This window comes from Eptesicus fuscus, chromosome 10, assembly GCF_027574615.1.
Source record: "Eptesicus fuscus isolate TK198812 chromosome 10, DD_ASM_mEF_20220401, whole genome shotgun sequence".
NCBI classification, from domain to species: Eukaryota; Metazoa; Chordata; class Mammalia; order Chiroptera; family Vespertilionidae; genus Eptesicus; species Eptesicus fuscus.
In genome coordinates, this window is record NC_072482.1 from 2,885,243 (window position 1) to 2,898,380 (window position 13,138).

The 13,138-nt window shown below is 47.6% G+C and overlaps 1 protein-coding gene across 2 annotated transcripts; it reads left to right on the plus strand.

Annotated features, from left to right (window-relative positions):
• The first annotated feature begins 5,909 nt into the window (after window positions 1–5,909).
• On the plus strand, window positions 5,910–11,461 carry LOC103304352 (SLA class II histocompatibility antigen, DQ haplotype D alpha chain-like). Of its 2 annotated transcripts, none has more exons than XM_054722180.1 (5): window positions 5,910–6,034; window positions 9,691–9,939; window positions 10,387–10,668; window positions 11,030–11,093; window positions 11,269–11,461. In XM_054722180.1, exons 1-5 carry the CDS (start codon window positions 5,953–5,955, stop codon window positions 11,393–11,395), a joined length of 804 nt encoding a protein of 267 aa, XP_054578155.1. In that variant the 5' UTR covers window positions 5,910–5,952; the 3' UTR covers window positions 11,396–11,461. The 2 variants fall into 2 exon arrangements, with proteins under 2 accessions (XP_054578155.1, XP_054578156.1); XM_054722181.1 differs by having other exon boundaries at window positions 10,920–11,093; window positions 11,269–11,332.
• Window positions 11,462–13,138: the final 1,677 nt, after the last annotated feature.

Below are 13,138 nucleotides of genomic sequence, written 5' to 3' on the forward strand. Positions count from 1 at the left end.
ATGGGCAACCTTTTGAGCTTGGTGTGTCAAACTTCGCCAAAAAACTGAGCATAACTCGGGTAGTGTGTAACTTTGAGGAAAAAAAATTATTTCGCGATATTTATAGATTGTTACATGGAAACATCCGCCTGATGCCACCCTCTTCAAATAAACCCTATTTCCAGGTGATTTCCAGGGCTCCTGTGGCCCACAGGCATGACTGCCACAGGGAGGAGGCCCAATGCAAGAGGGAGGACTTATGGGCTGTCGCTGGGCTAGGCATGATGTCCTAAATACCATTACCTTTATTGATATTTGTTATTACATAGTAGTTCTCATCCAGGAAACTTGCCATGTGCCAGGCACTGTGCTGTATTCAAACCTTATAATTTGTAAATTTTATGATTTCATGTCATCATAGGAACTATCATGCATAGTTTTCACCCGATTTCTAGGACAGAACCCTAAGGCTCCTGCATTTTGAGGATTTGCCCAGGCTGATGCAGCGGATGAAATCAGAAGCAGTCTGAGTACTTGTTCATTTGATGACAAAGCACGTCTTCCCTGTACTTTGCCACTCTGGGCTCTGCCTTGTGGTGAAGCATCTTTAACGACGGTGATGGTGGAGGTCTTGGCCTTTGGGTTAGAAGCTCCAATGCTTCATAAGCAAGGCTGTGTCGGGGAAAATAGCTGAAAGTCAGAGCTTAAAGAATTTGAAAATACACAGGTTTTAGAGACTGTTATAAATGTTAATTAGAACTAACATTAGTACTGTCTAAATAATTTCTTAGAGGGCTCTCCAATCATGTAAATTGTAATTGCACAGCACATTTATTTTGACAATTTTAATATACACTAATAAAAGAGAAACATGCAAATTGACCATACCTCTGCCATGCCCACAAGCCACACCCACCAACCAATCAGGAGCAAGTATGCTAATTAACCCAACCATGATGGCTGTGGCCACAGAGCAAGCAGGAGGCTTTGGTTTCCCCGGCAATGGAGGAAGCCACGCTTCCCGCCCGCTCTGGCCGGCCCTGGCCTCTGCTCAAGGCTACAAAGTTTCAATTATAGAAGATAAATAAATCCCAGATACCAGGGCCTCCGCTTGGGTTGCCAGGGGGCGTGGTCAGTCTGCAAACCACCACAGGCCCCTTGTCCAGGCTGCCCCATGCCCAAGGGAACCCTCACCCTAATCCGGGACACCCTTCAGGGCAAACCAGCTGGCTCCCACCCATGTACCAGGCCTCTATCCTAGCTAATAAAAGAGTAATATGCAAATTGACCATCACTCCAAAACACAAGATTGCTGCCCCCATGTGGTCAAAGTTGACTGCCCCCATGTGGACACAAGATGGCCAGCAGGGGAGGGCAGTTGGGAGAGACCAGGTCTGCAAGGGAGGGAAGTTGGGGGCAATCAAGCCTGAAGGGGAGGGCAGTTAGGGGTGACCAGGCCGGCAGAGGAGGGAAGTTAGGGACAATCAGGCTGGCAGGGGAGCAGTTAGTCATCAATCAGGCTGGCAGGGGAGTGGTTAGGGGGTGATCAGGCTGGCAGGCAGAAGCGGTTAGGGGCAATCAGGAAGGCAGGCAGGCAAGCAGTTGGGAGCCAGCAGTTTTGGATTGTGAGAGGCATGTCCGACTGCCTGTTTAGGTTATATCCTACCTGGATCGGGCCTAAACAGGTAGTCAGACATCCCTTGAGGGGTCCCAGATTGGAGTGGGTGCAGGCTGGGCTGAGGACACACACCCCCATGCACAAATTTCGTGCACCGGACCTCTAGTGATTAAATAAACAGCTTATAAATCAGTACTTTTAAAGAAAATTGTTTGGTAAAATAATATTTTACCCTCTAAATTTTATTTACATCATTGATTTATACAAGGGCCTTTAATTTTCTTATTAGACAAAGGTCACAAATTAGTGTTTTGTCCAAATGGTACACCATTTCTCTTCCTGAATCTAACTCATTAATAATTTTACTTTTTTTAAAACTATGATCTGAAAACAGAAGCAACTGGAACAGTTTTTTGTGTGATACCTGAGAAGCAGGAGGAGACACAAAGTTGGGTTGGGGACACAGCTCTTAGTTCCTCACAGTACGTTCTTGGACTTTTACTCGACCCACAGGATGTGACATCTGAGGCTGGACCTTCAACTCCTCATTCAATATACAATTCTGATCCTGCGTGTTTAACACCCTAACTTCCTAATTTAAGTTGAATTTAAAAAAACTGTTATATTAATAGGTGAAATTTTGAGCACCGTTAAGAAAGGTTTCATTCACCAGGATCTTTAGCAGTTTCTGCAAGGTACAGGGCAGGTACATCTGGGCCGGGAAAAAGCATGGGAACATGTGATTTATTGTGAGAAAGGAGGTACTACCGGGTAAATGGGGCACCTCTCCAGTGGAAGCACTTTCTTTCACTTTTAATATATTTTTATTTATTTCAGAGAGGAAGGGAGAGGGAGAGAGATAGAAACATCAATGATGAGAGAATCATTGACTGGCTGTCTCCTGCATGCCCCACAACCCAGGCATGTGTCCTGACTGGGAATTGAACTGTGACCTCCTGGTTCATAGGTCGCTGTTCAACCACTGAGCCATGCCAGCCAGGCTCAAGTACAAACTCTTGATTCACAACAGCATACCCCTAAAAAAATGATAAGGCCACCTATAGGTCCAAATATCTATCCTAATTATTTCAGTGCACTGGACTCTGAATCCACGGGGAAGGAGACCCCTCCCCAGCAAGGCCTCATGGCTTGCCTTGTGACATTTTATCTCTGCCTCTGACCAGCTGTGTGAGCCTGGGCACCTCACCTCTCTGCTGCAGGGCCCCCTGATAAAATAGGACTGGTATTAGAGCATGGCAGGTACATTTAAGGAGTCCTAGGAATTCATTCCAAGGGCAGTGTGTGTATATCCTCACAACAACCTAACGGGGTGCTGTCAGTGCCCCCAGCCAAAGGCACCGGGAGCACACCTGTGGGTGAACAAGCCAATGTTATGTCCTCGCAGTGAGGGAGACACTCACTTTGGGGAACTGTGAGGCATCGCGGTCAGAGGGTGCTGGAACCAAAGAAGCAGAGTCGGGAGGAGACGTCTGTTCAGAGAATTAGTGCAGGACCAGTTTACACAGTTGTGGGGAACTGGGCAAGTCCAAGACCCACAGGCAGCCCACTGTCAGGAGGGCAGCTGGAACTCTCAGAGCAGCCCCAGCTGCAGCCGGAGCGGAATCCACTCCCTCCAGGAAGCCTCACTCTGTGCCTGGGACTCTTCAGCTGACAGATAGGCTCAGTCATATTACCCACCGTGACCTCTGTCACTCAGTCAATGGATTGTGGGCCTTAGACACATCTACAAAATATCAATGTTTGATTGACTATCTGGGGACTATAACCTAGCTGACACATAAAACTGATCATTAACCTCAGGGTTTGGGCTTGTAGGTGATCTTGGGAAGAACTTGAAATATAGAGACTTTGTCATTAATGGGATTCTGTTAGGAAGTGGGTGCTGGGGTAAGTAGTTCTATAATTGGGTATCTTTTTTAAAAATATATTTTTATTGATTTCAGAGAGGAAGGGAGAGGGGGAGAGAAATAGAAACATGAATGATGAAAGTGAATCATTGACTGGCTGCCTTCTGCATGCCCCACACTGGGGATCAAGCTCGCAACCTGGGCATGTGCCCTGACGGGGAATCAAACCATGACGTCCTGGTTCATAGGTCAATGCTCAACCACTGATCCATGCCAGATGGGCATACAATCGGGCATCTTAATAAATTTTACCTGCAAGGAAGGAAGGCAATACTGAAGCTAAAGCTCCAATTGGTAGAAATGCAGCAGTCAGCTCTGGCTGGGTAGCCGTGTCTGGATATGCCAAGGTTGCGGGTTCAGTCTCTGGTCACATACAAGAAGCAACCAATGAATGCATAAATACATGAACAACAAATCGATGTTTCTCTCTCTCTCATCAATCAATTAAAAATAATATAAAGGAGTAGCAGTCATTCACGTTACCCGGGAGAGAGGTGTGCTTGGCCATTTTTGTGGCTCAGACAATGTTCATGTTTTGGTTATTTAGGATTGTGAGAACCAGCAGGCACACACACAGGAGAGGAGATTCTGATTTAATACCTTCCCTCCTGTGGGAACCATGCCAGATCCCCAGATAGTCAAGGCCGGTGGGAGCACAGAGGCCTTGTTATCAATACACCAGAATGACCAAAGGCTGCTCTGGGCATGTGCCTAAATGAAATGTTCAAGGAATCTGAGCCTGGGAATCCTAATCAGGCCAAGATACCATGAGCGGGTCTAAGCACACATGGTACACTGTGCCCTTCAGTAGCCAGTATGATTGATGTCACTGTTGGCACGGAGCCTTCTTTGTCTAAATCAGCGGTTCTCAACCTGTGGGTCGCGATCCCTTTGGGGGTCTGCCGGAAACCAATCATTGTTTCACTAATAGAGAGATGTGGATAGGAAGCCTGGAAGGCTGGTCAACAACCTTAATTGAACCTTAATTGCTCTAACCACTCACCCTTAAGTTGAGACATTGTTAGCTGAAGCAGCCTCCACCTCTGTTTGTCTTATGTAAATGTCTGTTTTTTCCTGCTTAAGGGCTATGGGTGTTTCCCATAGCCTCAATAAAAGGGATAGCAAGGCCAGAGCAGTGTGTACTCCTACCACTAGAGGTGGGCTCCCACCTGGCCCCCAATATCGCCAAATAAATACATCTTCTAGTCTCTTTTCATTTGTGTGCGGCCTTCTCCAGAACCCGAACCCTGAACCACGTGGGACTTGAAAGGGGTTCCTAAAGGGGTCTAACGACCCTTTCACAGGGGTCTCCTAAGACATCCTGCATACCAGATATTTACATTAAAATTCATAATAGTAGCAAAATTGCAGTTATGAAGTAGCAACGAAAATAGTTTTATGGTTGGGGGTCACCACAACATGAGGAACTGTATTAAAGAGTCACGGCATTAGGAAGGTTGAGAACCACTGGTCTAAATGGTATAGAAGTAGATTACTGACCAGCTAGTTGGCTGAGTAAGCTGTAGTCAGCTGGAGTAGGCTGGAGTCAGCTGAGGATGGAGTGAGAAGAAGTTTGCTAGAGAATGAAGAGAGAGAAGCTCCGATGAAGTGTGTGAGGAAGTCTGCTAGAGAGAGCAGCAGGGCAGGAGAGACAGGAGAAGCTGCTGAACTGGAGAGCTCAGATACCGCTACCATGTGAGTCAGTGAGTCTAGGAGGCAGCGTGTGGCTGCTCAGATAATAGCTGTGGGTACAGAGACTGATGCTGCTTTATGGGAAAGATATGCATTCACCAGCCGGAGTCCAGCTGCCTGCCTGTTTGGACTTTGCTGTGAGGACTGTTCTTGTCTGATGGCTATGTGGCCACTGGCTTCAGCAATAAAGACTCATTCTTATACACCCACAACCTCTCATGGCTTCTCTGTCTAAGACCCGGTGCAGCATCCTAGGAGGTCCAGCCCCAGGCAGAGGGGCTCAGACCCAACACCTGTTACTAATGAGCAGAGGATAAAGGAGGAAATTGGACTAAGTTCCCAACAGTTAGTACAGTGGGCAGGGTTTGAGAAGACCCAGTCCTGGTGTAGTTGGATAGGAGAATTTAGAATACATGGACTCACGGCCACTCAGAACAACTCATAGCACCGGAGCTCCTGCAGGGCTCTGGCTTGGCTCTGACACCTCATTGATGGAGAATTCCCTCAGGTCCACTCTGAGCAGAGGCTGCATCAGAACCTGGGGATTTCCCAGTCCCTGCCAGGCCTCCTGTTACACACTCTTCAACCAGCAACTGAGGTGTCATCACAGACGGGGTTTCTGATTGGCCAGAACCTGACCTGCAGGGTTTGGTTTGGGTGTTTTTAGATTTCTTTCTCAGTTTGGTCCTCATCATTGCTCAGAGCAGCAACTGCTGAGACCACCTTGAGAAGAGGATGACCCTAAACAGAGCCCTGATTTGGGGGGCCCTCGCCCTGACCACCGTGCTGAGTCGCTGTGGAGGTGAAGACATTGTGGGTGAGTGCACCGCTGAGCCAGGTGGGGACTGGACTGGGGAAACAGAATTGGAGGGTAAAAAAGAGAGATTTGCATAGAAAGAGTAGAGATTCCTCAAAGGCGTCCTCAATATTAAGCAGATCCAAAAATTATGGTTTTTCCTCCTGTGGGAAACCAGGGTCCCCATCCAGTCTCTGCTACCTGAGCCATTGCACACTGCACCAAGGCCATCATCCTGGCTCTAATGTTGGCTCCATGAATATAGCCCGGAGGCTCTACAGCATTCATGCGTGATTGCCTCAAAGATTAGGGTGTTTTCACAAGTGGATGTTCTGTTACTAAAATTCATGAAGTATTGTTCCCAAATTTTTCTGAACAACTTTTGGAGCTTTATGAATATTTCTCCTGTAGTTTATTTACCTTGGGGTAAAGAGTTTCATGAAATACGTGTACATGCAGATATAAAGAAGGGTTCTTTGCTTTGTCTCAGATTTACATACATTTCCAAGCTGAGAACTGGCACAGGTGGAGAGTGGGTAAGCAGCCCAGTGAGGGCCTTCAGAGAAGTCATTTTCTCACGTGTGGTTTTCACTTAATCTCAGTTACTTCTTATGCGTCACCTTACAGAAAATCAAGTAAAGCAGGTATTAGGTGTGCTTCCCAAGTAATGAAGACCAGTAAATGTCAATGACATTTAAAATTACTACTACTACAGGTATAGCTGTATAATTCTTATTTAACAAAGTAGGGAATATCTTTACTTTTATTTTAAAATTGAGAACTTTATGATGAAAACTTGGTGAGTTAAATTATATTAGCCTCATACAGCCTGTCCTTCGTGGCATCTAAGGAGGCTCTGTAAGAGGAGGATTGGGCGACCAATCATGGTTTGGTCCCCTGGGCCCCTCCACCTCTGTTGCTCACCTTTCCACCCTCTCTTCCTCATTCCCTTACCCTCCTTTTTACCCAGGATCCATCCCTGGCTCTTTTTCCTTTTTTATTGCCATGAAGAGTGGGTTCGTAAAAGCAAAATAGAAAAACCAAGCACTGTAGTTCAAAGGGGAAGTGAACTGTAGGTTACCCTGATCTTCAGCGATGTTATTAACCATGGCTGCCCCCAGGCTTTCTTGGTTTGGTAGGAAAGTTTTGTCTGCTTCTCCAGAACACATCCAAGTCCTTTTTTCTCAATGTCACTCCAGAATGTGCTGGTCCGGCTGGACGTACCCCCACAGTGGGCACAGGGCCAAGGGCCCGCAATGCCTGTAGGGCCCCATGACAATGTTTTCCTTTCTTTTAAAACTAGAAGAAAAAATGAGCTTTCAGGGTAGAAGAAACTATTTCAATTTAGCCTGGATCAGTGGTCGGCAAACTCATTAGTCAACAGAACCAAATATCAACAGTACAACAGATTGAAATTTCTTTTGAGAGCCAAATTTTTAAAAATTAAACTATATAGGTAGGTACATTGTTATTACCTAAATTAGGGTACTCCTAAACTGGCCTTTGCTAAAAACTTAAGGGGCCAAAGAGCCGCATGTGGCTCGCGAGCCGCAGTTTGCCGACCACTGGCCTGGATTATATTTGCCTTTATGGAAATATGGTCATAAAATATAAGTTTTTAATTTTTTTATGGAAAAATAAAAGCCCACTTACAACAGTGTTTAGGGCTCATGAGCCATAATGCAGCCCGGTCACCGCTGAGTCTAACTTTCACAGGATGCTGCTGCCTTCGTGTCTGTCAGTCTTCCCAAATCTCTGTCATCCTGGAGAACAGCGAGGACATTTGCTACAGTTTGGGCAGCAGGAGCTCTGTGCTGGGACTCAGATGAAGAGACGAGCTGTCTGCCCCTGGAGGGAGCTCAGATTAGCGATAGGACAACACGGTGCCCAGAGCAGGGCCGCTGCTGCACAGGACAGTGGGCCCAGGGAGTCTGAAACTGAGAGTGAGTAGTTCCAGCTGGCACAGTGATGTCCCTCAGCAGCAGCGTGCAGCCAGGACACGTGCAGATGAAAAGGATAATCACATATATTCATGTTTGTAATGGAGTCAAGAGGATTCGTTACAAGGACAAGGAGGCTTTGATGGATGAGGACTAGATAAACTTGCAAAGAGGACATTGCATGGAGGGGCTGGAGGTCATAATGTGGTCAAAACTATGCTTCATGAGGGGACTTAGCCAAGAAGTTGGTAACTAAGCAGAAACTTCAAGAATGAACTGGAGGTGTCCAGGAAATCCTGGAAGATAATTGGAGGGAGGAAAACAGACCCTTGTAAAGACCAAGGAGCATGAAAGGGTGACATCTGGTTTGATGGGCAGGTGAGGTATTTGTGGAGGACTCAGCACAGTACACCCATTGGCTCCTTACTCACCTGTGACTGCCCTATTCAGTAAGCTCCTCGCTGGCAGCATTTTACTCCTCACTCCTCGCAATGTCTGAAACCTTGTTGATGGTCAGGAAGTAGGAAGGGAGGGAAGAGGAAGTGGTAAAAGGCTCAGACACGTTGTCCAGTCAGGCTCCCCTGGGCGGAGTCAGCTGCGCTGGCTGCCATCTGCTTTGGCGTCACAGACAAGTACACTGTCCATTCGAGGGAAGGGCCAGAGTTTTCCCTGAGTCCTCAACAAGGTAAGTGTTGAGTCAGAAAAAGGAGAGGTTTATAACATCCTTTAAGAAAAAGAAGAGGGGTGGGAAATGACAGAAATCCAAAACCTAATGAAGGTTTCAGTTTCATTTCAGCGGAAACCAGGTGCTCTGCTTTAAGCATCACCACTGTTACAGAAGCAAAGACCTTAGCCCTGGCTGGTGGCTCAATGGTTAGAGTATCGGCCTGCACACGGAAAGGTCATAGGTTTGATTCCTGGTCAAGGGCAGGTACCTGTGTTGCAGGTTCAATCCCCAGAGCCACCTGCGAGAGGCAACCAATTGATCTGAGAGGTTTCTCTCTTTCCTCTCTCCCTCCCTTTCACCCTCTCTAAAAAAAAAAAAAAAAAAAAAAAATCAATGGAAAAATGCCCTCAGGTGAGGATTAATAAAACAACAAAACCCCAAAAAACAGAGACCTTAGAAGCATTGTTTACTTTTTATGTGTTTTGTAATGTTGTCACTGCCCTTATCCTGCTCTTTCTTATTCCCTAAAATAGAGACAATTCTTTAAAAATGATACGGGTGTGCTTTTCCTTGGTTAAAAAATAAATAAAAGGAGGAAGGAAACCTTGTATAGCACATGTTCTGTTCTGAGCCAGTCCTGAGGGGAGAGGACCCACAATGAATGTGTTATTAACTGATGAAGAAATTGGGAGAGAAAACTTATGAAGCAGAGGGAGGTAAACGGAATCTCTGGGAAAGAAAGCTAAGGCCATGGTCATTCATTCATTCTTTGTTCCGCCCATTTCAGTATTTATGAAATACTGAAATGCTGGGTGCTGAGTTGGCGGGCAGGGAATAGCAGTGAACAGGCCTGAGGAATTCTGTTCCTGTGACAGGAGCGGATGTGGGAGTGGAGAGGCAGCTGGATTCTAACAGGACAGCCAGGGGAGGGAGCAGGCGCTGGGGATTGTCTGCAGGCTGTGCCGAAGGTGCAGCACACAATGTTAGCACGTCCATTTCTTGTCTGTTTGTTTAATGAGATCCTTTCTCTCCTGTGTTTTGCACCTCCCTGCTCCCACCTCACTCATCAGCTGACCACGTTGCTGCCTATGGTACATGCTTCTCCCAGTCTTACGGTCCCTCAGGCCAGTACACTTTTGAATTTGATGGAGATGAGGAGTTCTACGTGGACCAGAAGAAGAGGGAGACTGTCTGGCGGCTGCCTGGGTTAAGTGAATTTGGAGGTTTTGACCCACAGGGTGGACTGAGAGAAGTGGCTACTGCAAACTTCAACCTGGACATCCTGACTAAACGCTCCAACTTTACCGCTGCTATTAATGGTGTGTGTCCACCATCCTGTCTCTTTACTGAATCTACCCTTCACACCAGGCCTCACTCCCTTCTCGCTTCAGATAGATTCCCTTCACTCTATTAAATGCTCTCCTTTCCAAGGAGTCCCAGATCTTCTCATGGTATTTGCTGAACTCTCAGCCTCTCCCTTCCTACAAATCACATATTTCCGTGAAATACAGATTCTTGCTCCCCTATGCAATCCTCGACTCCTTCCAGGACGGGTCCCCATAGACGCCCCACCCTAACAAGGGGCCCACAGAGAGAAGGGAGCGGGGATGACCTGCGGGCAGTGTACAGCGGCTCACAAGCAGAGGGAACAAGAGCATCTCCGCTCTCCGATGGGGAAACGTTGGTGGGAGGCCCCTCCAGGACACAGGGACCCTCAGGGCAGAGCTGCCCACGATTCTAAACCCAGTGCTGCTTCCTCACCGTAGAGGTTCCTGAGGTGACTGTGTTTCCCAAGTCTCCCGTGGAGCTGGGCCAGCCCAACACCCTCATCTGTGCCGTGGACAACATCTTCCCTCCTGTGATCAACATCTCGTGGCTGAGCAACGGGCACTCGGTCACTCAGGGAGTTTCCGAAACCAGCTTCCTGTCCAAGAAGGATCATTCCTTCCTCAAGATCAGTTACCTCACCTTCCTGCCTTCTGCTGACGACGTCTATGACTGCAGGGTGGAGCACTGGGGCCTGGACCAGCCCCTCCTGAAGCACTGGGGTGTGTATGAGCCCACGCCTTTGGTGCCTTCTTTTCTCTGTCAAGTCAGACGCTCTGCCTTTTAGCTCCTAAATCTCATGGCCCAAAGCCTCTTTTCTACACCTCAAGGATTTCCAATGGCAGACTTTATTATCCTCCCTCAACCTGGAGCCAAGTCTTTGTAGAACCAACACCACCCCTCCCACCCCATCTTGTACACATGCTGTGAGCCAACCTTCCGCATTCTGACCCCCATCACCTCACTCCCACAGAGCCTGAGATTCCAGCCCCCATGTCAGAGCTGACGGAGACAGTGGTCTGCGCCCTGGGGCTGGCCGTGGGCCTCGTGGGCATCGTCACGGGCACCATCGTCATTATCCAGGGCCTGCGCCCAGCTGGTGCCTCCAGACAGCAAGGGCCCTTGTGAGTCACACGCCCAAAGGAAGGTAAGGATTCCCATGTGTTAGAGCTGGACCGGGAGACACAGGACAGGGGGAAGGAGGGTGGGAAGAGATTGTGGACACAGCTGTGGTTGGAAGTCGTAGTAGAATTGGGAAACAGCATGAGGATAGCATAGGAGCCCTGAGACCTACGAATCTCATGTCTGTCCTGTTACTGCAGGTGCGTTGCCAATCTTAAGAGCAGAAGAGTGGACATGCTGGATGACCTGGCACTATTCGCTGGCCAAGTCCATCTTAGTCCTTCTCTCCTCCACTGCCCCTCCTGCCATCTCTTCTCTGCGACTTAAGGTGCTGTGTCCTCTCAGAGTTCACAAACCGTTGGAATTCTCCCCCTCACTCCTGACATTTTTTCTTTTCTCAGCCATTACCTACAATGGATATCCCTGGGATATGCCTCATCCCTGTGGCTTTGAACTGATATCTCCATGGAAGTAATAAATTCCTTTTAGAAGGTATTTTATTGAATTTATTGAATTTTTTCCTCTTTCATCTCACAGCTGACTAGGACATGGCTAAGAATGGCAAACCCTCATGCTTCAGGCCCCTTTCATTTATTTTACAGATATCTCATGCCCAGTAACAAAAGAGCAGCCAAATATACCCTCATAATATTTTGATATCTTAGATGAGGTTAACATTTCTCTCTTCATTTGGGTCCCACCCTTGCCACTGCCTTTTCCCCCTCCCCAATTCAGGCATCAGTGAAAATCATACATACTCTCTGCCCTTGGCACAGTTTTGTTCAGCAGGAATACAAAACCAAGAAGGAAGTCCATACTTACTATAACATAGCTTTCAAACAGGAACATTAGGGGAAAGGAAATTTGAATTGCAAAAGTACCAAAAAGTCAAAAAATTTTTCTCAAAACTTTAAATTTGTGAAGTTAATGGTGATATTAGAAACTTTCTCTCTTCTCTTTACCTTTGAGGAGATAAGAATGCTCTAGGCAGGAGAAGAAATGGAAGTCAGTCAGGAGGGCATTAGAATGGGACAATAATACTTGTCCTTACTTAGGGTTAGTAACAAGTGGGAAAGGGGTGGGAGTAGAAACCACAGACACATGGGGTCCCTAGATACAGCTGTAGCTTGTCTCCCCTGCTGGAGGAGTCCTGCTGGCTAACCTGTGGATGTTCCTGTGCCACCCTGGCATGTGAGGGACATGAAGTGAATGTGGCTGCAGGGTGTGTCCAGGCAGGAAAGCCCAATCAGCATCACCAGATCCGTGTCCCTGTGCACCCGGAGCAGCAGAGCAGCCTGCTAACCCAGCCCCACCCTCTGCTCCTGGCTAAGGAAGGGAAGCCTGTGAGGGAGAAAGGGCCCGGGCGCACAGGGATGAGATAATGCAGCAGCAGAGGTGGGTGCTGGCCTGCTCTGGATTCACTGTCTCCCAGTGGAAACCCTGGCAGGGAGATGGACCCACAGAGGGACGCTCTGGCCCTCCGGTGCGTCCAACACTTCCCTCCTGAGCGTGTGCGTGACCCGACGTGGAGCCATCGCCCTTTGCAACTGTGTTCCCCATGTTGCCTCAGTCTTTCCGCCCCGCATGACTGTGTCCACACATTGCACCTAGGATGGCGTGATGGAACTGCCACAAGGTGTATGAGGCTGTCCCTGTCCGTGCCATCTGCCTCCGGGAGCTTAACATGTAACTGGGAGAGACAGATACTAGCAGAATAACTGATGCAGCATAGTTCAGTACAAAGAAAGCTAAATCCAGGACTTGGTACCTATAGCTAGTATTTTGAACTGTATACCACTAGGGTTAAGATTCTAACATTCTGAGCCATATTTTTTTCAACTGCAATATAGGAGTAATAATTACTTTGCAGAGGTATTGACAGAATTTGAATAATCTTGATATACAGGCAGTGCCTTAAGCTAGTGTACAAATACCTTGCCTGCCTTGGCATCTGCTTAAGGCTACAAAGTTTCAATTGTAGAAGATAAATAAAGCCCAGATCCAAGGGCCTCCACTTGGGTTGCCGGGGGCATGGCCAGCCTGCAACTCACCACAGGCCCCTCGCACAGG

What these genes read in the sequence shown, in the direction of transcription:
- LOC103304352 (XM_054722180.1), top strand. Translation starts at nt 5,953, where the DNA reads ATGACCCTAAACAGAGCCCTGATTTGGGGGGCCCTCGCCCTGACCACC. An exon ending in GCCCCTCCTGAAGCACTGGG is followed by an intron (nt 10,669 to 11,029) that starts GTGTGTATGAGC and finishes GTCATTATCCAG; the next exon opens with GGCCTGCGCCCAGCTGGTGC. An exon ending in AGTCACACGCCCAAAGGAAG is followed by an intron (nt 11,094 to 11,268) that starts GTAAGGATTCCC and finishes CTGTTACTGCAG; the next exon opens with GTGCGTTGCCAATCTTAAGA.